A 21,159-nucleotide genomic window follows, 5' to 3' on the forward strand; every position below is an offset into this window, starting at 1 on the left:
CCCCCACAAGTGGTGTCCATAATTTGTGAAATTGCTTCAAATGACTTCTACGGAGCGCGTTTTACAAAAATTCCACCACATAGCTATATTTTACCTTTTAAGACTCGCACTGAATATTCAGGAAGTCTTGTTTTCGAGTTGATGACGGTCCCCTGAGTGACGTCACAGAGGGAACGCCCCTGACTGACAAAGCGACACAATGCATTTTGGGTACTTTTTTTTTCGTTTGAAAACACCGTGTTGATGCCGAAATTGGAATGAAAACGATATAAATAACGCGATGGTGAATCGTTGTGTGTCGCAGCCAATTGCGGTAACGCGCATAAAGAAGGTGTAAGTTGACACAAATTCCCACGGACAAATCAGCCCATTTCCAACGAAGCTTGTGCGCCATCTTGTGCATTTTCTGGGAGTTACATTGGAGTCCAAACGGCTCGAATTGATACAGAAGGACTTCCTTAATCGATTGCAAACATTTATACTTTCCTCTTCAGAACTACAGTAAAGTCTCGTTATATCGATATCGGATATATCGATAGTCCCGGTTATATCGATACTATTTCTATGCACGCACGGAGAAAATTACATGCAAACAGGGTCGGATATATCGATAGTCCCGGTTATATCGATATTTTTCGGACTCCCTTGAATATCGATATAACGAGACTTTACTGTATTTGAATCATATTCATAACTGGATGTGTAACAAGAAAGCATATTCTCCCAATCTGAACTCTCTGAAGCCATTGTTTTGATTCTAGAGCAAGGCAGTTTGTGAAGGAGTATCCTTACGTGACGTCACAAACAAAGGGGGTGGGACTTTCTGAATTTCCCCTGTTCCAAGCTCATTTTGTGGCAGTTTTGGGACAGTAAGTCATTTTTATTGGCCTTTTTCATTTGACTAAAAATATCAGCTTGCGTGTTTTGAGTATTTTATATGCTATAAAACGTTTTTTTCTCATGCCAGGAAACATAAAAATGGTGTCGGTTGTCCTTTAACTTGCGTCTTCCTCGGTACATATATTCGCTGTGTCTCACTCTTGCCTTTAGTGCTCTAGCGCCCCATTGCGGCCTTTAGAAAAAAAAATGTATACATTGGCTCCATCGTTGCATAAACCGCAGGGTTGAAAGCTTGTGACAAAAGTCGCGGTTTATAGTCCGGAAATTACGGTAGTTGCAGAGTGAAACAAATGCTTTGACATTTTGTCTCAGGACAATTATAATTGACACACAAAATGCACGTTCCGGCGTTGTAGTTCAGTATTGCTGGTTGTTCTCAGGTTCGGTTTCCGCCCACTTGATCCTTCCAATTGGTCCTCATTCAACCCTCCTCGTGTCACTCCAACTTCTCTTCCTCCCTGTTATGCATCAGGTTGGCGGACACACTCGCTGCCCACCTTGTTCCAACATTGGAGAATCTCTCAGTTCGGGCTCCATTTTAAAGGAAAAAAAAAACAGAGGGGCGGGCAAAATTAAGCCGCATGTCGCATTCTGGCGTCAAAATGGACCGCATTGGGGTGATCGGAGCCGCGGTAGCGACGGCATAACGGCGGAACCCCGTTTCAGCGACGAGGTAACCAATCACCGCAGGCAGCATCTTGTCGGCCTTTTTTTTTCGCCGAGAAAGGGTAGCGTCGCTGGGTAGTGGGGGAAACATTCGAGTAGCGGCGGTGCCGTTCGTTCGTTCGGGGTTTTACCCAGTGGTTAGCCTACTAGCATCGGCTCCAGATTTGTCGGCTGTTGGATGAAGGAGGTACCGCCGCTTGTCTTTCCGTTCCCGGAGTTCGAGTTATTCACAAGGGGCGGGTTGCGCATCACGCCGAGCAGCCCCCAGCACGCCTGCCCGTCCTCTCCCGACACTCTACCGGAGAAGACCGGGGACAACTTGGCAACGAGGCCCGGAGTTGCTCTTCCCCTCCCCCCTTGCTCCTCTTTCCGTGGTCCGGTCCGGTCCCTACCAGACCACCAACAAGCGATCGTCGCCCCACGTCCGCGCGAGGACCGCAGCTGATTTTTTTTTTACTCGCCGGGGTTGGTGGCGGCGGTGGTGGGAAGAAAACGCCAAACGTTGAGTTATTTTTTTCCGGATTCAAGCGGGACTGGCCAAACACGGCGGTGGGGATGACTCTGGAGTCCATGATGGCTTGTTGCCTGAGCGAGGAGGCGAAGGAGTCGAAGCGAATCAATGCCGAAATTGACAAGCAACTTCGCCGAGACAAGCGAGATTCCAGGCGGGAACTGAAATTACTTCTTCTCGGTGAGTGTCTAACCGCTGTCCTGTGTCAAAATATATTTTTAAAATATAAAACTTAGCTCCTGGGGCCTTCTTACACCCAATGCTACAAACGTGCTAGCTCGGAGCCAATGGAGAATGGTGTTATTTTCTCCCTCAAATGATGCTTGTTTGACGTTTCAAGTCAGTATTGGCGGCTTAAAAAACGCCCCAAAAAGCAAGAGGACAATGTGGATACATGTCGCCTTTCGTGTGAGTACATGTTTTAACTGTGCAGCCACGTTTCCATGTCCTAGTTACTCAATAAAAGCATTCGACACCAACAGGCCACCGCGTGCTCGTTGACGTTGTGGACAACGACCCCCCTACTCAACTCTACGTTCCCATTTTTGTATAATTCCATTTATTTATAAAGGACAACCGACACCTCCTGCCAAGTTGCGTCCATAATTTGTAAAATGACTTGAAAGGACTTCTACCGAGCGCATTTTATAAAGATTCCATCGCATATAGCTATATTTTACGTTTTAAGACTCCCGCTGAATATTCATGAAGTCTTGTTTTCGAGTTGATGACGATGCCTGATGTGACGTCACGTCAGGAACGCCCCTGACTGAGAAAGCGACACACAATGCATTTTGGGTACTTTGAAAACATCGTGTTGATCCGGGTTGATGGCGAAATCAGAAGGAAAACACATAACGCGATGGTGAGTCGTTGTGTGTTGCACCAAGACTACCAATTGTGGTAACACGCATAAAGAAGGTATAAGTTGACACAAATGCCTCGCGGACAAATCAGCCCATTTCCAACGGAGCTTGTGCGCCATCTTGTGCATTTTCTGGACGCTACATTGGAGTCCAGATCTTCACTGGTTTCATCGCTTGCAGACGGCTCGAATTTATACGGAAGGACTTCTTTAATCGATTGCAAACATTTATGCTTTCCTCTTCGGATTGATTTGAATCGTATTCATAACTAAATGAGTAAGAAGAAAGCATCTTCTCCGAATCTGAACCCTGAAGCCATTGTTTTGATTCTGGAGCAGGGCAGTTTGTGAAGGAGTATCCTAGCGTGATGTCATGAACAAGGGGGCGGGACTTACCCAGTTTCAAGCTCATTTTGTGGCAGTTTTGGGACGCTTGAAGTCATTTTTATTGGTGTTTTGCATTTGACTAAAAATATCAGCCTGCGTGTTTTGGGTATTTTAGATGCTGTAAAACGTTTTTCTGATGTCAGTTAGGAAACAAAGAAAATGGCGTCAGTTGTCCTTTAAGTGCTAAAAGTTTGAGGTAAATGTGGCCGGTTGCTACTTTTGGTTTCCTATTTAAAAGATATAATCGTCTCCTTTTCAGAATCAGTGTCCTCCATTTTCAGAGGTTTGATCCACATGTTTGTGTAATAATAAATAAAATTCCATTATGAATAGAAACGGGAGATAGAGCAACACAGAAAATGCAATAGCAATTTATAATGTGACCTGTTTTCTTTTGTTACAGCCCATTCCGGTCGGGGGACAACCTGACCCTTGTGTCAAACAATTGGCAGGATTAAATATCATATTTACACTAATTTCATGTCGCGGTTTGCATATATGCCTCACGTGTCTGAGGTTTAGGGTAATAATGTAATATTATATTGACTAAATAATATTGACTTCCTTCCCATGTTAAAATTATACCTCAATACACAACACACAATGATTCACCATCGCGTTATTTATGCGTTTTCCTTCTAATTTTGCCATCAACACGAAGTTTTCAGACCAAACAAAGTACCCAAAATGCATTGTGTGTCGCTTTCTCGGTCAGGGGCGTCACCAACTCGAACACAAGACTTCCTGAATATTCAGGAAGTCAGGATATTTCAACAGGCTGATTAATTCCTTACACGGAGCTTTGTCGCCCTCTTTTGCCTCTTTTTGGTGCAACACAAAGTGGCGTTCCTTTAGTGACGCCACGTACGGACTCGTCACCAACTCAAAAACAAGACTTCCGGAATATTCAGAGTTTTAAAACGTAAAATATAGCTATATGCGATGGAATCTTTGTAAAATACACTCAGTAGGAGTCATTTGAAGCCATTTTACAAATTATGGACACAATGGTCCGGGTTCCATTCGCAGTGTGCCCACAGTTTGATAGCCGGCGGTCACCATATCAGGTCATACCGGCAGCTTCCTGCTTGCACACACCACTGGTTTGCCTGTACTTGGTCAAAACAAACCCCCCCAAAAAAAGTTTCAAGCTCAAAGATTTGGCCACAAACAGCTCCAACGTCTGCAGTCTTTCTATATATATATTTTTTTTCTTTTCATGTCTCACGTTAGTCAACGGAAGTCTGATGTGTACTGTCTCGATTGTATCGGCGATTGCTATCGATTAGATCAAGAGAGAGGTTGAGGGGGGTTAGCTTGAAAATGTTTCGCGATGACCTCGCCGTCTCATGCCAAGCCATCTTTTTCGTGAACATATATGGCAATAAGGATCTTCCAGATCTGCTCCTCTCCGTGTGTGTGTGTGTGAGCTAAGGTGTAGCTAACACATTTAGAGAGTATTAGAGAGGGCTTGACATGCCACGGAGAAGAAAGAACCCTGCTAAATTTGAAAGCTTCGAGCAAACCGGCAAGCATAGCAAAATGGTTCCAAAAAACAAGTACAGTAAAGTCTCGTTATATCGATATTGGATATATCGATAGTCCCGGTTATATCGATACTATTTCTATGCACGCACGGAGAAAATTACATGCAAACAGGGTCGGATATATCGATAGTCCCGGTTATATCGATATTTTTTCGGACTCCCTTGAATATCGATATAACGAGACTTTACTGTAATACAAATAATAATAATACATTTGATTGGTAAGCGCCTTTCAAAATTCTCAAGGTCATTTTACAGTCACTGGATCAGTTTTTCTGCGGGTGAGCAGCGGCAGCCACACGCGCTAGCCTTCACTCAACCCGGAAGTAACTCAAATAGATAGAAAGTGAGCCAGCTAGCTATTAGATAGCCAGATAGCTAGCTTATAGATAGCTAAAAGATAGCCGGCTAACCAGCTAGCAAGGTAATAGATAGCTTGCTACCTTCATAGATAGCTAACAAATAGCCAGCCAGCTAGCTAGATAGCTAATTAAAATAATAATAATACATTTCATTGATAAGTGCCTTTCAAAACTCTCAAGGTCACTTTACAGTCACAGGATCCATTTTTCCGCGGGTGAGCAGCGGCAGCCACGTGTGCCAGCGTTCACTCAACCCGGAAGTTAATAGATAGAAAGCTAACTCGCCAGCTAGTAGTAGTGAGATAGCAAACAGATAGCTAGCTACTTCTAGCACTCTTTGCACACACACACCATCAAATCTAAATATTTATAAGTTATTGAAGCATATATTGTTGTGAATTTGTGAAACAGAGGCTAGTAGTGTGTCAGCTCGTGAAAGAGGGATAGTGCAGCGAGATCTTGTGATGTGGGGGTTAATAAGGGGGGGGGGGGGGTCACGAGAAGTCAATCAGACTGGAAGCTGGCGACGTAAAGCAGCCTTCATTCATTACCAGGACAAGAAACCTCACCCACTTTTTTTAAAATTAATTAATAAAAATTTTTTAACCGGTCTTAGCGACTCGAGAGGAGTTATCGTTCACCTAAATTGTGAAGGCTGTTTACTGTGTACGTAAAAAAAAATAATAAATGGTAGTCACAATAATCTTTGAAGCTCATTAAAACGCAAGATCCACCTAGCTAGCTAGCTTGCTGGCTATCTATTAGCTGTCTATCCAGCTAGCCAGTTATCTATTATATATTTATTAGCTAGCTAGTTATCTGGCTATCTATGAGCTGTCTAGCTAGCTGGCTATCTATTAGCTATCTATCCACATAGCTGGCTATCTATTAGCTATCTATTAGCTCGCTATCTTACTATCTATTGGCCATGTATTAGCTAGCTAGCTGATTACCTATTAGCTATGTATTAGCTTGCTAGCTAGCTTTCTTTCTATTTGAGTTATTAATAATAATACATTTAATTTACAAGCGCCTTTCTGAACACCCAAGGACACTTTACAACAAAGACAATACACAAAATAGTAAAATCATGCATCAAATTATTCCGGGTTGAGTGAACGCTGGCGCGTGTGGCTGCCACTGCTCACCCACAGAAAATCCTGTGACTGTAAAGTGATCTTGAGAGTTTTGAAAGGTGCTGATAAATTGTAATTTTCACTCAAATTGCAGGACCCACAGGGTATTGAGTTTTAGGACGACATTTCAGCGCAAGAAACCTTAAGCTCTCTTTTTTCATCAGGAAAAATAATAATAATAATACATGTAATTTATAAGCGCCTTTCACAACTCTCAAGGTAACTTTACAATCACAGGGTTTCAGTTTTTCTGTGGGCGAGCAGTGGCAGCCACACGCGCCAGCGTTCACTCAAGCCGGAATAACTAAAATAGATAACTAGCTAGTTAGATTGCTAATATATAGCAAATAGCTAGCTAACTAGTTAGCCAGCTAGAGAACTAGCTAGGTAGCCAGCTAGATAGCTAGCGAGGTAGCCAGCCAGTTAGCTAGCTAGATAGCCAGATAACTCAAGTGATGGTCCATACCCACACCTCACGATGACTAACATTTTTTTCTGTGGGGGGGTCTGAAAATCAATCAAAATATTGACTTTTTCTTCTCACATGCTTCTAAAAAAATCAAATAAAAGCATCTTTTTCTTTTGCATTAAAAAAAATGGAGAGCGTAAATGGGAAAGGGAAGAAAAACCGGCAATGGCAAAAAAAAAAAAAAGAGTGAGAAGGGTTGCCATGGTAACAGAAACATGGCTGCTTTTCGGAAACCTTGAATGTAGGTGGTGCTGAGATGAGTCTGTTTTAGCAGATATTATGCATTTGCTCTTTGATTCACCCCCCCCCCCACACACACACACCCCTAAAAAATGAACATAGATGCTCTGATTTGCAGTTTTCTGTTGAAAATGATCTTTTTACTCATGTTGCCATCTTCGGATAGCCTCCCTCTGGCTTAATATGAGGGGTGCTAAAGGAATGCTAACCCCCCCCCCCCCCCTGCCTCGCTATCACCTGTTGTGTGCAGGCAGTTCAGACTTGATGTTAAAATGGAGGTCAGATTAATGAACGTCATTAAATTAGCGCATCCTTTTCAGCCAGCCCCCCCAAAAAAAGCTACTGAGTCCGTTGTGAGAGGTTTCAACCAATTAAATCAACCGAATTTTAATCTTGAGGCAATTTGTAATGTGACGATTCGGTTGATGGTGTATTAAATGGACCATACTGCTAAAACTGGACAGCTAGCGTTTGGGCTAGCTGTTTCCAGATAGCATTTGAGTGAGATATTTCCAGATAGCATTTGGCTAGGTCATTCCAGATAACATTTGGGCTAGCTGTTTCCAGATAGCATTTCGACTAGCTGTTTCCAGCTAGCATTTGGGGTAGCTGTTTTCAGCTAGCATTTGGGGTAGCTGTTTTCAGCTGGCATTTGGGCTAGCTGTTTCCAGATAGCATTTGGGCTAGCTGTTTCCAACTAGCATTTGGTCTAGCTCATTCCAGGTAACATTTGGGCTACCTCTTTCCAGCTAGCATTTGGGCTAGCTGTTTCCAAATAGCATTTGGGCTAGCTGTTTCCAGGTAGCATTTGCGGTAGCTGTTTTCAGATAGCATTTGGGGTAGCTGTTTTCAGATAGCATTTGGTGTAGCTGTTTCCAGATAGCATTTGGGCTGGCTGTTTCCAACTAGCATTTGGGCTAGCTCATTCCAGATAATATTTGGGCTACCTCTTTCCAGCTAGCATTTGTTTGTATGTAATTTTTATTTGATTATTATTATTTCTCCAAATTGAATTTTGCTGGGTGTCCATTATACTTTGATTTTCGCTCGTCACGGGCTAGCCCAGGGGTGGGCAAACTTTTTGACTCGCGGGCCGCATTGGGTTCTAAAATTTGACAGAGGGGCCGGGCCAGGAGCATTTGGAGGGAGTGTTTGGGCCGGAAATACTCTGAACAAGTTATGTCCATAATTTATAAAATCACTTCAAATGACTTCGACTGAGCGTATTTTACAAAGATTCCACAGCATATAGCTATAGTTTACGTTTTAGGACTTGCGCTGAATATTCATGAAGTCTTGTTTTCGAGTTGATGACGATCCCCATGTGACGTCACGTTTGGACCGCCCCTGACCGAGAAAGCGACATACAATGCATTTTGGGTACTTTGTTTGGTCTGAAAACTTCGTGTTGATCCGTGTTGATGGTGAAATTAGAAAGAAAACACATAAATAACGCCATGGTGAATCGTTGTGTGTTGCACCAAGACAACTATTTGATATTCGCTGACACAAATTCCCAGCTGACAAATCAGCCCATTTCCAACGGAGCTTGGGCGCAATCTTCTGCATTTCTGGGTGCTACAATTGCTGTCATTGATGGCTCGAATTGATATGGGAGGACTCCTTGAATCAATTGCAAACATTTATGCTTTCCTCTTTAGAACTATTTGAATCATATTCATAACTGGATGAGTAACAAGAAAACATCTTCTCCGAATCTGAAGCCATTGTTTTGATTCTCGATCAAAGGCAAGACGTCTTGGCGTGACGTCACGAACAGGGGGGTGGGACCTTCTGAAACTGACCATTTCCGGATTCATTTGAAGTCATTTTTATTTGTGTTCTTCATTTAACTAAAAATATCAGCCTGCCTGATTTGGGTATTTTAGATGCTATAAAACGTTTTTCTGATGTCAGTGGGAAACAAAAACAAAAAATGGTGCCGGTTGTCCTTTAAATGTAGTATGTACAAACCTCATAGCACAGTAAGAACACTACAACCCAATTTATTAACTGTCTTTCAAATGTGAAAAATATCCCTGATCAGTTAATAAATTTGTCTCAAGGAATATGGCGTTTACATACTATTTCGCAGATACTTGGAGGAGGAAATGGAAATAGATTAAAATAACATGCACTGTGATTTATCAAGATTGCGTCTGTTTTTAATAAGTTTCCATCGAAGGGGCAAAGTTAAAGAAATCCACATTTATTGAAAAATGGAATCACTTTCAAAATTCAAAACATATTATTACACAACGAAATATTCAAGCTCAATAATACCTACTTGTGTTAAATTCCGCCAAATCATAGATGGTTTGTCCTGACCGCGCGCTCAACAAACTCCTCACTGACGCCCTCGCCTACACGCACAAACAAAACACGTGTACCGTCGCCGAGCACACAAACATAGACTACCTGCAGTTGAAATTTGCATTCTCGGCACGGCAGCCAATCAGAAGCCTGCTTCTTTCTTCCGGACTTTCGCAAGCGTTATAAAGTCGCGCAATTGCATGTCATTTTCCAAAATAGATGCACAGAACCTCAGCCCAGAAGAAAGATTCAAAAGAAGCTAACAACATATGTGACGCTAAAAAAACGTAAATTCACATTAAACCGTGACTGTAAAGTGTACGTAAGACTTATGAAAGGGGCTTAGTGGCTCGTAGGAAGCAATGCAAACGTTGCATTGTGCACCGCAATGACAATCGACTACTGCAGCAAAATCTACGGCCATGCACATTTACCGTAAATTAAGCAAGGTAGCATTTGTAGTAGGTGCATTCTTGATTTAAAAAAAAACTTTATACTTTGTTACAATGTTTTTTAATGTGATTAGTTGTCTCTTTGTGCTTCAAGTTGTGAAAATTGGGACAGGCAACTTTTCAGTTATCTGCCCTGTTGTTCGCTAACTTTTTGTCATGAGTTTTAGACACTGTTTGTACTATAATTTGGGCAAGTTCGGCGGGCCGGATTAAAAAGCCTAACGGGCCGTATGTGGCCCGCGGGCCGTAGTTTGCCCATGCCTGGGCTAGCCTGATCCATTTCCTAGCGACTAGTGGGGGTGTCATGAAATATTCAAGTCTGAGCATATGGCCCAAGTTTCTCATCTTCAAACACAAAGTCAAATTCTTGACAAGACGCCTTTTTTGGTCTTATGTTGTCTTTGATCACACGTCCTCCTTTGTGTCCGTCCATCGCAGGCACGGGAGAAAGCGGCAAGAGCACCTTCATCAAACAAATGAGGATCATCCACGGCGCCGGTTACTCCGATGAAGACAAAAGAGGCTTCATCCGACTGGTTTACCAAAACATCTTCACCTCCATGCAGGCCATGATCCGAGCCACGGAGCACTTAAAGATCCCTTACAAATATGAACAGAATCGGGTAAGAAATGTGATGCAGAGTCCCGCCATCGGGGATAAAAACGTTGGTGGCGCCTTACAGCTTAAAAAAAATATGACAGTGATACCTTGGTTTATGAACTTAAGTGGTTCCCAGATAGGGTGTGTAAGGTGAAAAGTGTGTATCCCAAAAATTAATTTCCCATAGGAAACCATTAAAATGAGAATAATCCGTTCCCAGGTCCCCATAAAACATAATTTTCTACTTTCTAATTTTCTTAAAACGACACAAAATATACCTTATTTCATGTAGAATTAATGTGCTATGGTATTATAATTAAAAATTAAACTGTACTGTATAATAAAGTGGTTTTATTTTCCTTTGTGATGGTCATTGATGGCTTGATGGAATGGAGTGGCCGGTTTCATCAGCATTAAACACTTGATGAGGAACGTAGCCTTCTTCTTTCACCATCTTGAGGAATGATCCCTTGGAGGTGCTTTCTCTGCGATCATTTTACCTTGTTCCTCATCAATTGTGTTCTGTTTAGCTGGGTTGATAGCGTTTTGCATCAAGTGTATAGATAGCTTGTGCTGGTTATTTGTGGAACCTGATTGATGGGATATTTTAACCTTACAGGCTACACTATGCTTTTGAACTATCAGAGTTGAAACGACTCCAAATTTCACTGTTTTCTATCCATTTTATCACTCTCTGTCGTCTGCCTGTCTCTTTAATGTTTAAACCCCCCCCACCCCTTACTGCTGCTTTCTTGACCAATCACGTGGCTTTAACCAAAGACTGGGGGCGGGGAATAGAGGACAAAAACAGTCGGCTGCCATTTTGTTGTTAGGAGAACGGGCTCGTTCGCGAAAGACTCATTGTGGCGCTCCGTGTGTATCCCGAAAAATAGTTTGTATGCCAAGGTAAAATTTTCATAACTGTAACGTTCATAAACCGAAAAGTTCATAAGCCAAGGGGATCGTAAACCGAGGTATCACTGTAATTTCCTAACGGATTGGCAACTAATCTCTTTGTGTTAATCTCACCAGTCGAACGCCATGTTGGTGAAAGAAGTGGACATTGAAAAGATCAATGGTTTTGACCAACCCTACATCACCGCCATCAAATGCTTGTGGTCCGACCCGGGGATCCAGGAGGCCTACGATCGCCGTCGAGAGTACCAGCTGTCCGATTCCACCAAATAGTAGGTTGCTCCGCCGACTTCTGGTGTCAAAAATGAAACATTAGCTGCGGAGTTTGCTGGATTTGTGATGTTGACGCTGTAATTTTTAGCACCCCTTTGCTGTAGACGTGATGTATTACCGATTGTAGATCTGATTAAACGCAGCTCATTTCCCAACCGTGGCGCATAATCGACATGATCGAATTCCCAACACCCGCACAAAAGCGACGACTTGAGCTTTTCTCAATTTGCTACGCTAATCTGGTCCCTCCCATTTGAGATCGGCGACAACAGGCTTACTTATTCCGTCACCGGCATACAAATGACATTAACACATTCACTGCCATTCCCGAATTTATTTGGTCATTGAAAAGCATGACGTGGAGCAAGCGCCATTCCCAAATTTGTTCGGATTTTGGGGTTTTTTTTCTTGCAGGGGGGTGCCGATAAAGCATTTCCCTTTTTTTCCATGTTAGCGCTTTGCTACAGCTTCAAGCGCTGTATCGATCAATATGTATTGTATTTTGCACAGCTGCCCTCATTTCAAGCTCAGATAACTCCAGAACCATATCACTTAGGAATTAAGCGCTCTTTTCACCACTGGATCCGGGACGTCATGGTGGAATGTGCACGTCTACTCCAAGCTAAATAATGATGTTGTATTAGCTATCCATTTGCTGGCCAGTTAGCTGTCTAGCTTGCTGGCTTTTAGCTGGCTAGCTGTTGGCTATCTATTAGGTATTAATGAGCTATCCATTAGCTAGCTAGCTGGCTAGCTATTAGCTGGCTGGCTACCTGTTGGCTATCAGGCTATCTATTAGCTATCCATTAGCTAGCTAGCTTTCTATCTATTTGAGTTACTTCGAGGTTGAGTGAACGCTGGCGCATGTGGCTGCCGCTGCTCACCCACATACAAATTTTATCCTGTGACTGTAAAGTGACCTTCGAGAGTTTCGAAAGGCGCTTAGAAATGAAATGTATTATGATGATTATTGTCATTATTATTAACTTTTTTTTCTGATGAAATAAGACACGGGTTTCAAAGTCAAGGCCCGCAGGCCAAATCCGGCCCGCCACTTCATTTTTTTCGGCCCGCGAAAGCAAATCAAACTTGTTAAATTCCATGATGATTGCTAAAATCTGAGCCAAAATTTCATATTTTTGGATGTCAACCACAATAAAAGTCATTATTCTTGACTTCAGATTTGAAAACGACTTATTCATTAATTTGCTGTGTGCTCTATATGTAATATTTGAAGGGATTTAAACATTCTAATGGCTTCCCCAAATTCATAACGGCCCTCGAGAGGAAACCATAACTACAATGTGGCCCGCGGCAAAAATTACTTTGACACCCCTGAAATAAGAGAATCTAAGCTTTCTTACACTGAATTTGATGTTTATGTAGTCCTAAAACAAGCAATTGGAGTGAAAATGACAAAAATCCTGGCACTGGAGCGGACACATTTCTGCACACGGTCTGGCATTGAATGAATGAATGAGTTCAAGATACATTAATAGTCACAAAATCATTTTTCCATAAAAGTGGGTCATTCCCCAAAGCACACCCGCGATCTCGCCGTCGACGAATGTTTCACCGCGCACGCCCGGTTGGGAATCGCTGCTTCCACGAACGAGTCGATTCTGTGATACCGTTTGTGTTTGCCATTTGCACTGTATATCCACGTGTATATCTCCAGTTACCTTAGCGATTTAGATCGCGTGACCCACGACGGCTACGTCCCCACCCAGCAGGACGTTCTCAGGGTCCGCGTTCCCACCACGGGCATTATAGAGTACCCCTTTGATCTGGAGAATGTCATCTTCAGGTACCCCTGACGTGATAAGCAGGTCTAACCGCCACTCTGGCACAAATCCACTCACGGTCGGACGCTAAACATTGCCATGGCCGCAATTTGACTTGAAAATATCCAGAAGGCCAAAAAGTGTTTAGCTTGACCAGACAGACGTCAGTGATTTGTGTGTAGTTGTGTTGCGGTTACGGCCTTCCCTCCCGGGACCGAAACCGAAGGCTTCACGCTGGCTCGAAAAGGGCAACCAACCTCATCACGTGATGAACAGGGCTTGCAACTGTGTCAACGTCAAAGAATCCTCCCGTCTTTCTTTGACTTGACGGTTGTCCAAACCTTCTTTGTCGGCTTCCAAGTGTGGACTTTTTCCTCTTTTGTCATTGATTCCACCATTACTGCCCGGGAAACAAAATTGCCAAAGATTCAAATGGAAAAGGGTCAACTAACGCGGGGTACACATGTCGTTTTGGGTTCTTTAAATGACGACACCTGCGACAAGTTGCGTCCATAATTTGTAAAATCACTTCAAGTGACTTCTACTGAGCGTATTTTACCTTTTAAGACACGCGCTGAATATTCAGCAAGTCTTGTTTTCAAGTTGATGATGATGCCCTAAGTGACGTCACGGAGGAAACGCCCCTGACCGAGAAAGCGACACACCATGCATTTTGGGTACTTTTTTTCGTCTGAAAACACCATATTGATGGCGAAATTAGAAAGAAAACTACATAAATAACGCAATGGTGAATCGTTGTGTGTCGCAGCCAATTGCGGTAACGCGCATAAAGAAGGTGTAAGTCGACACAATTTCCCAACGGACAAATCAGCCCATTTCCAACGGAGCTGGTGCGCCATCTTGTGTACTTTCTAGGCGCTACATTGGAGTCCAGACGGCTCGAATTGATCCAGAAGGACTCCTTTAATCGATTGCAAACATTTATGCTTTCCTCTTCAGAACTATTTGAATCATATTCATAACTGGATGAATAACAAGAAAGCATCTTCTCTGAATCTGAACTCTCTGAAGCCATTGTTTTGATTCTGGAGCAAGGCAGTGTGTGACCAATAGTGACATCACACACAAGGGGGCGGGACTTTCTGAATCTGCCCAGTTCCGAGCTCATTTTGTGGCATTTTTGGGACACTTTGTCATTTTTATTGCTGTTTTGATTTTACTAAAAATATCAGCCTGCGTGTTTTGGGTATTTGAGATGCTATAAAACGTTTTTCTGATGTCAGTTAGGAAACATAAAAAAAATGGTGTCGGTTGTCCTTTAAAAGACGAGGCAAGTGTGTTTTAAAAGATGTTTTCAATGTTGTGATCGCACCAGATAGTCAAAATCATAAGACAAGCGGGACTAACGGTTAGCTCAACGGATGACAAAATTTGCCTGGCAAACTCATCTCCATGTCTTTTCTTTTCATTGATTCGAGGTATTTTACAATCTCAATGTAGCTTCTGATCGTATGTGTTGAACCGGTTTAACCGTTACGATTGACAGCCCTTGTCTTCGCTAACACTGAAGAAAAGTTGTGTAAAATAATTTTTTAAGACATTTTTCGGCAAAATGTGACAGTACTGAATCAGAATCAGAATCATCTTTATTGCCAAGTATGTAGAACACACAAGGAATTTGTTTCCGGTAGAACACGGTGCACTAGTATCGTCGTCAAAAAAACTGCTAAGTGGCACTATACAGTTCCATTTTGGCTTCAGATAAAAATCGGATAAAAATCTGATTAAAAATATGCGCACATACCGATAAAATGATTATTTTTCACACCACAACTGCTCAGATCATTTTTTTTACGTCATAAATACACTTTGCACCGAACTACACCGGATACGATTGCTCAGGATTTTTTCAAAATCACTTCCAATCCCGCCACACCTCAGGATAATCACTTTGATACACCGCACGATAATCATTTAGGATAACCTTTCTTAAACATCGGAAAAAGTTCATATTCTGCACCATTGTCGGGATTTGTGTACCCCGAATTACTCAGACCCTCAAATTTGAGGCTATCAAATATGAAACGTACCGTGGAAACGGTTTTGGTGGAACGATGACACTAACACACCAGTTTTTATCTGATTTTTTTTCTTTCTGGATCCAGCCACACTTCCACACTTGGCAGCAGGTTGCTCAAATTGCCTGTCACGCTTTTATGTAATCGTTTCCTGTCTTTTTGTGTGTGTGTGTGTGTGTCTGTCTTGTCTGTTTTTTTTTTCTTCTTCTGCCCGGCTTGCCTTGTAGCTATCTTTCCGATCTGGATCGCATTGCAGATCCCAGCTATCTTCCCACTCAGCAGGATGTGCTCAGGGTGCGCATTCCCACCACGGGCATCATCGAGTACCCCTTCGACTTGCAGAGCATCATTTTCAGGTAGAAAGATGCCTTGGTGGGAGGGGCTCAATCTGCTTTGATTTTTTTTTTTTTGTCTTCCTTGACCTCATCCCCTAATGTCAGAGATGTTCGATCGGACACTGTGGACTAAGGCTCGAACACAGAATGATTGTCTTTTACTGCCGGCAGGAGACGCAGCCGTTCATGACAGACGCCTGAATTCTGCAGACCTCTGCCAAGCTATTTATTGAGAGTATCTGCAAATTTAAGTGATACATTCGTAAAATATAATTTTCTTGATTAGAATACAGCATCTCTTGAGTTCTAGGCATGAACAGCTGTAAGCAATAAAATATTATCTTTACAATGAACAGATACATTTGTAACCTGGTTAATGAGCTTTTCCTGTGAAGGAGTTTCAAGTCGTGAATTAATTAAAAAAAATTAATTTCTACCACCTAATAAACCAGAATTTAATATAACAACCCCCCCCCCCCCCCCTAACAACCCCCTCGCTTGCTTATCCTCCACTCTCTACGACCGAACAATATCCGAAAGCGAACACAAAGTTCTACATACCGCTGGCCGATTTTCGTAACTGGGTCGCCTCCTTGTCGCCTCTTTTCCTTTATGGCTGGCATAACAAACCAGGTCGTCCTCTCCGCATTGGAGGGATGCGCTATTTTGGAGGCGGTGGGTTCCTCCGGGAGGGCTGTAATGGCCCCGGGTCTCAGCGGACCGCAGTGGACTGGGCCAACGCCAGGGGGCGGCGTTGCATCATCCACCCGAGTAAAAAAAAACAGCTTGTAACTATGCATTTGTTTGCGTAATTAGTCCCTCGGTTGTTGTCATCACATTGTTGATTGACAAGGGCGCCTAATAGCGGCGAAATATTAGCGCGATATGACTTTTCAAATGAAAGTGGGACTCGGAAACTCCCCAAAGATTGACAGGTGACCTCAACAAGGAGAACAGCTCTAGAAAGCTGAAATCTCTCGAGGGAAACGGCGCGTCAATTAATCAGTGTTTTAAATCACCGAGCTGTTCTTGAAGGGCAAACGAGAGATTTAAAGAACATCCGATTGTCCATGTGGCCTTTGAATAAGGACCGAAGACTCCGAAAACTAACAAATGCTTACGGTAGCAAAATGGCAAATACTGCATATAAATATAAAATATAAAAAAAAGTGTTTTGTTTTTTATTAGGCCGTTTAGCATGCTAGCAATATTAGCTTTCCTAGCCGTGTATCATCAATTCTGCCCTTGATCCAATTTTCCTTGTCTTTTCAAGAAGTCTTCTCCGAAATGCGACTTTAATCACGTCTATTGCAAAAAAAAAAAAATGTTTTTGTTTTTTTGCATTCACGCTCACCGTGGACGTGACGCTTTACAAGTAGTGAGGAACAGATGGATGCCTTTCAGGAGCCCCCCCCCCCCCTTAATGAGCGGCATCCATTTTAAACGCATACCAGCCTTGCCTTCCAAATGCATGCATGACTCGCTCACATGGCGCACAACTCTGTCAACATCTCTGCTTCTGCTTCTGAACATCTTGAATCCATCATATTTCTTGAATTAAAAACGTTTTTTTAGCCCTTATCACTACTCATTTGCATACCCTCGCGTCCACCCTGTAGGATGGTTGACGTGGGTGGTCAGCGGTCAGAAAGGAGGAAATGGATCCACTGCTTTGAGAACGTTACTTCCATCATGTTCCTGGTGGCGTTGAGCGAGTACGATCAGGTCCTTGTGGAGTCCGACAACGAGGTCAGCGCTGGCGACCAATCCGATAGTCACGTTCCTTTAGATTTGGACAACATAATCGTAAACGACAATGTTGTTTTTTTTTTATGCCCATCAGAACCGTATGGAAGAAAGTAAAGCTCTATTTAGGACTATTATTACCTACCCCTGGTTCCAAAATTCCTCCGTCATCCTCTTCCTGAACAAGAAGGACTTGTTAGAGGAGAAGATCTCCTACTCACACTTGGTGGACTACTTCCCGGAGTTTGACGGTAAGATTCGGAATTTGACAGGGAAAAATAATTGCTTTGGTAGAATGTATTTGTTACATATTATACAACGATGCATTGATTCAAACCTTCGTACAGTGATACCTCGGTTTACGAACGTTACATTTATGAAAATTTTACCTTGGCATAAGAACTATTTTTCGGGACACACACTGAGCGCCACAATGAGTGATGTGGAGCCCGTGCTACTAACAAGAAAATGGCAGCCGACTGTTTTTGTCCTCTATTCCTCGCCCCCAGTCTTCGGTTCAAGCCACGTGATTGGTCAAGAACGCAGCAGTGAGGGGACGTGGTTTTAACATTAAAGAAACAGGCAGATGACAGAGAGAGAGTTAGAAAATGGATAGAAAACAGTGAAATTTCGATTCGTTTCAACTTTGATAGTTCAAAGGCAGAGATTAGACTGTAAGGTTAAAATTGGATATGCCTTTATTAGTCTCACAGTGGAGAAATTTACATTTCACAATATCCTGATTGATGGGAAATATCCCATCAATCAGGCTGCACAAATAACCCGCACAAGCCATCTGTACACTTGATGCAAAAAACTATCAACCCAGCTAAACAGAACACAATTGATGAGGAACTAGGTAAAATTATCGCAGAGAAAGCACCTGCAAGGGATCATTCCTCAAGATGGTGAAATAAGAAGGTTACGTTCCTCATCAAGTGTTTAATGCTGATGAAACCGGCCATCAACGACCATCACAAAGGTAAATAAAACGACTTTATTATACAGTACAGTTTATTTCTTTAATTATAATACCATATCACATTTATTATACATAAAATAAGGTATCGTTTGTGTATTTTTAAAGGCTTAGAAAATTAGAAAGTAGACAATTATATTTTATGGGGACCTGGGAACGGATTATTCTCATTTTAATTGTTTCCTATGAGAAATGAATTTTTGGGATACACACTTTTCGCCTTACACACTGTCTGGGAACCAATTATGTCCGTAAGCCAAGGTATCACTGTACTTTGAGAGCTATTTTTTTTTGTGTGACGAAGCTTTGTGAAACTTTTTGAGAACCGCCTGTACAATGAACCGGTTGTCTTCGGACAGTCGTACCTCTTAACTTCTGAAATGAATGACACTTGTACATTTTCTTTTGTGCATAAAGTACTTTGTTTTTTTTTCTCTTTTGACCCCTCCACCCCCAACACTTTCAATTTTGCTGCTGTAGATTGCAAATTTCCCCATTGCGGGGCTTTGTGATTCTGATTTTGGTGCATTTTTAAGCTTTAAAGAAACATGTTTGTAAGTCAAGACGTGTTTTCTATGTAAACGGTTTAATTCGGTCCAATCTCCTATAAAATTCAAAGTTATGTCATTAAAAAAAATCTTCCAAAACCAATTAATTACATCATACAATATTGAATTTCCTTGTGTCCTTGTTTGCCCCCCCCCCCCCAACCCTCTCCAGGCCCTCAGAGGGACGCGCAGGCGGCGCGGGAGTTCATCCTCAAGATGTTTGTGGACTTAAACCCTGACAGCGACAAGATCATCTACTCCCACTTCACGTGTGCCACGGACACGGAGAACATCCGCTTTGTATTTGCCGCCGTGAAGGACACCATCCTACAGCTCAATCTCAAAGAGTACAACCTGGTGTGAGACCCCCTCCCCCGCACCCACCCCCGATTCTCAAGTCCACTTCACTATCCTTTTTGCACAACCTCATTTTTCGAGTGCGCTCCACTTTTAATGCACACACACACACACACACACACTCCCCGTTTACCCCCCTCCCCCCGCTAAAACAAAAAAAAACAGCAAAAAGACCCCCCCCCCCCCTCGCATCCACATCCGACCCTGAAACGGTAACCGGGAGGGACAGCGGGGGACGAACGCTCCTCAACAAGATTTTGTCTCCACTTTCACATCGATGAATGTACCCACTAGTGTGTGAAAAGTGCCAATTTTTTTTGGGTGGGGGGGGGGGGGCAATGGAACCTCTTTACAGTGTAATAATACAGTATATTATATGTCAAGGGTGTCAAACGCATTGTACTTCGGCGTGGTAGGGGGGGTGTTATAGTAGCCGAATTTCATGTCAAGTGCCAGACCAGCTCAGTCATAACATAATTACAGTAAAGTCTCGTTATATCGATAGTCCCGGTTATATGGATATTTTTTCGGACTCCCGAGAATATCGATATAACGAGACTTTACTGTACTATCAATAAGACGAGGGCTAGATTCCTTGTGAGACAAAAATATGTCAAATCCCAATGATTTGTTTATAAAAGATTTTTTTTGTCACATGTATTCGATATATACATACAGGTAACATCTGACTTACGACCAAGTTCCGTTCCGACAAAACAGGCGTTAAGTCGAAATGGTCGTAAGTCGAAATCCATTCAAAATGTTGAATAGAGACTCGGAGGCTAAATGACTGGCAAACTCCACCCTCTGGTGTCATCACACGGTCGATTGCTGTGCGAGAGTGAGATGCTGGCTGGCTGGCTGGCCAAAATTACCGTACGCGTTGCCTGCCTTGCTAGCGTGTTGCGGTGTCAGGCGGAGAATAAACATTTTAAAAATAGGGTCTGGATGTCGTGGTCGTGAGACCAGATGGTCGTAAGTCGAGCCGGTCGTAAGTCGGATGTTACCTGTATATATTTCTGAAATATGTATGTGTATATGTATATATATTTATATCCAGTCATACCTTGGCTTACGAATGCTTTAGCTCACGAACCTTTCGCCTTACAAACATTAAATTCACGAGAATATAATCTTGGCATCCGAACTAGTTTTCGGCGAACGAACCAAAACACACAACGCCACCGGTGGCAGGCGGACTAGTTTTCCACCCCACCCCCCCCTTTGAGTGCAGACGTAGTTTGCTATCAAGTGGAGTACTTTTGCTATTATGAGATCAAAAACACCCCACTATATATATATATATATATATATATATATATATATATATATATATATATATATATATATATATATATATATATATATATATATATATATATAGTGGGGTGTTATTTTAATTCTATGCCTGGCACAACAATGCACTAGCAGGCCGGCAACGCGTACTACAATTTTGGCCAGCCAGCATGTCACACACTCGCACAGCAATCGACCCTGTGATGGCACCAGAGGGGGGGTGGAGTTTGCGAGTCATTTACCCTCCGAGTCTCTATTCAACATTTTGAATGGATTTCGACTTACGACCGTATAAAATCGTATTGCAGTTTAAAATGAAAACAAGTTATGACCCCCTGCCCCACCACCCTCTACCAATGACCACCACCACTTTTTCGTATGTTTAACACCCCTGCTACATATGGAAAGCTACAGTATTTTAAAGACAAAGTCCAAATG

General features: G+C 42.5%; 1 protein-coding gene across 3 annotated transcripts; it reads left to right on the forward strand.

Moving 5' to 3' along the window:
- The first annotated feature begins 85 nt into the window (after positions 1–85).
- LOC148893262 (guanine nucleotide-binding protein G(q) subunit alpha-like) lies at positions 86–20,734 on the forward strand. 3 transcript variants are annotated; one of them, XM_089005196.1, is made up of 9 exons: positions 86–1,573; positions 2,095–2,257; positions 10,287–10,471; positions 11,482–11,636; positions 13,316–13,444; positions 15,688–15,816; positions 17,415–17,544; positions 17,639–17,792; positions 19,241–20,734. In XM_089005196.1, the coding sequence occupies exons 1-9, from the start codon at positions 1,364–1,366 to the stop codon at positions 19,429–19,431; spliced, it is 1,446 nt and encodes a 481-aa protein (XP_088861322.1). In that variant the 5' UTR covers positions 86–1,363; the 3' UTR covers positions 19,432–20,734. The 3 variants fall into 3 exon arrangements, with proteins under 3 accessions (XP_088861322.1, XP_088861321.1, XP_088861320.1); XM_089005195.1 differs by lacking the exon at positions 15,688–15,816; XM_089005194.1 differs by lacking the exon at positions 13,316–13,444 and having other exon boundaries at positions 19,241–20,733.
- Positions 20,735–21,159: the final 425 nt, after the last annotated feature.

The sequence above is a fragment of the Hippocampus bargibanti genome, linkage group LG09 (assembly GCF_051943395.1).
Source record: "Hippocampus bargibanti isolate YZ-2025 linkage group LG09, ASM5194339v1, whole genome shotgun sequence".
Classification (NCBI taxonomy): Eukaryota; Metazoa; Chordata; class Actinopteri; order Syngnathiformes; family Syngnathidae; genus Hippocampus; species Hippocampus bargibanti.

Coding starts and splice junctions, on each gene's coding strand:
- LOC148893262 (XM_089005196.1), top strand. CDS start 1,364: ATGCATCAGGTTGGCGGACACACTCGCTGCCCACCTTGTTCCAACATT. Junction 2,258..10,286: donor ACTGAAATTACTTCTTCTCG/GTGAGTGTCTAA, acceptor CGTCCATCGCAG/GCACGGGAGAAAGCGGCAAG. Junction 15,817..17,414: donor TTGCAGAGCATCATTTTCAG/GTAGAAAGATGC, acceptor TCCACCCTGTAG/GATGGTTGACGTGGGTGGTC.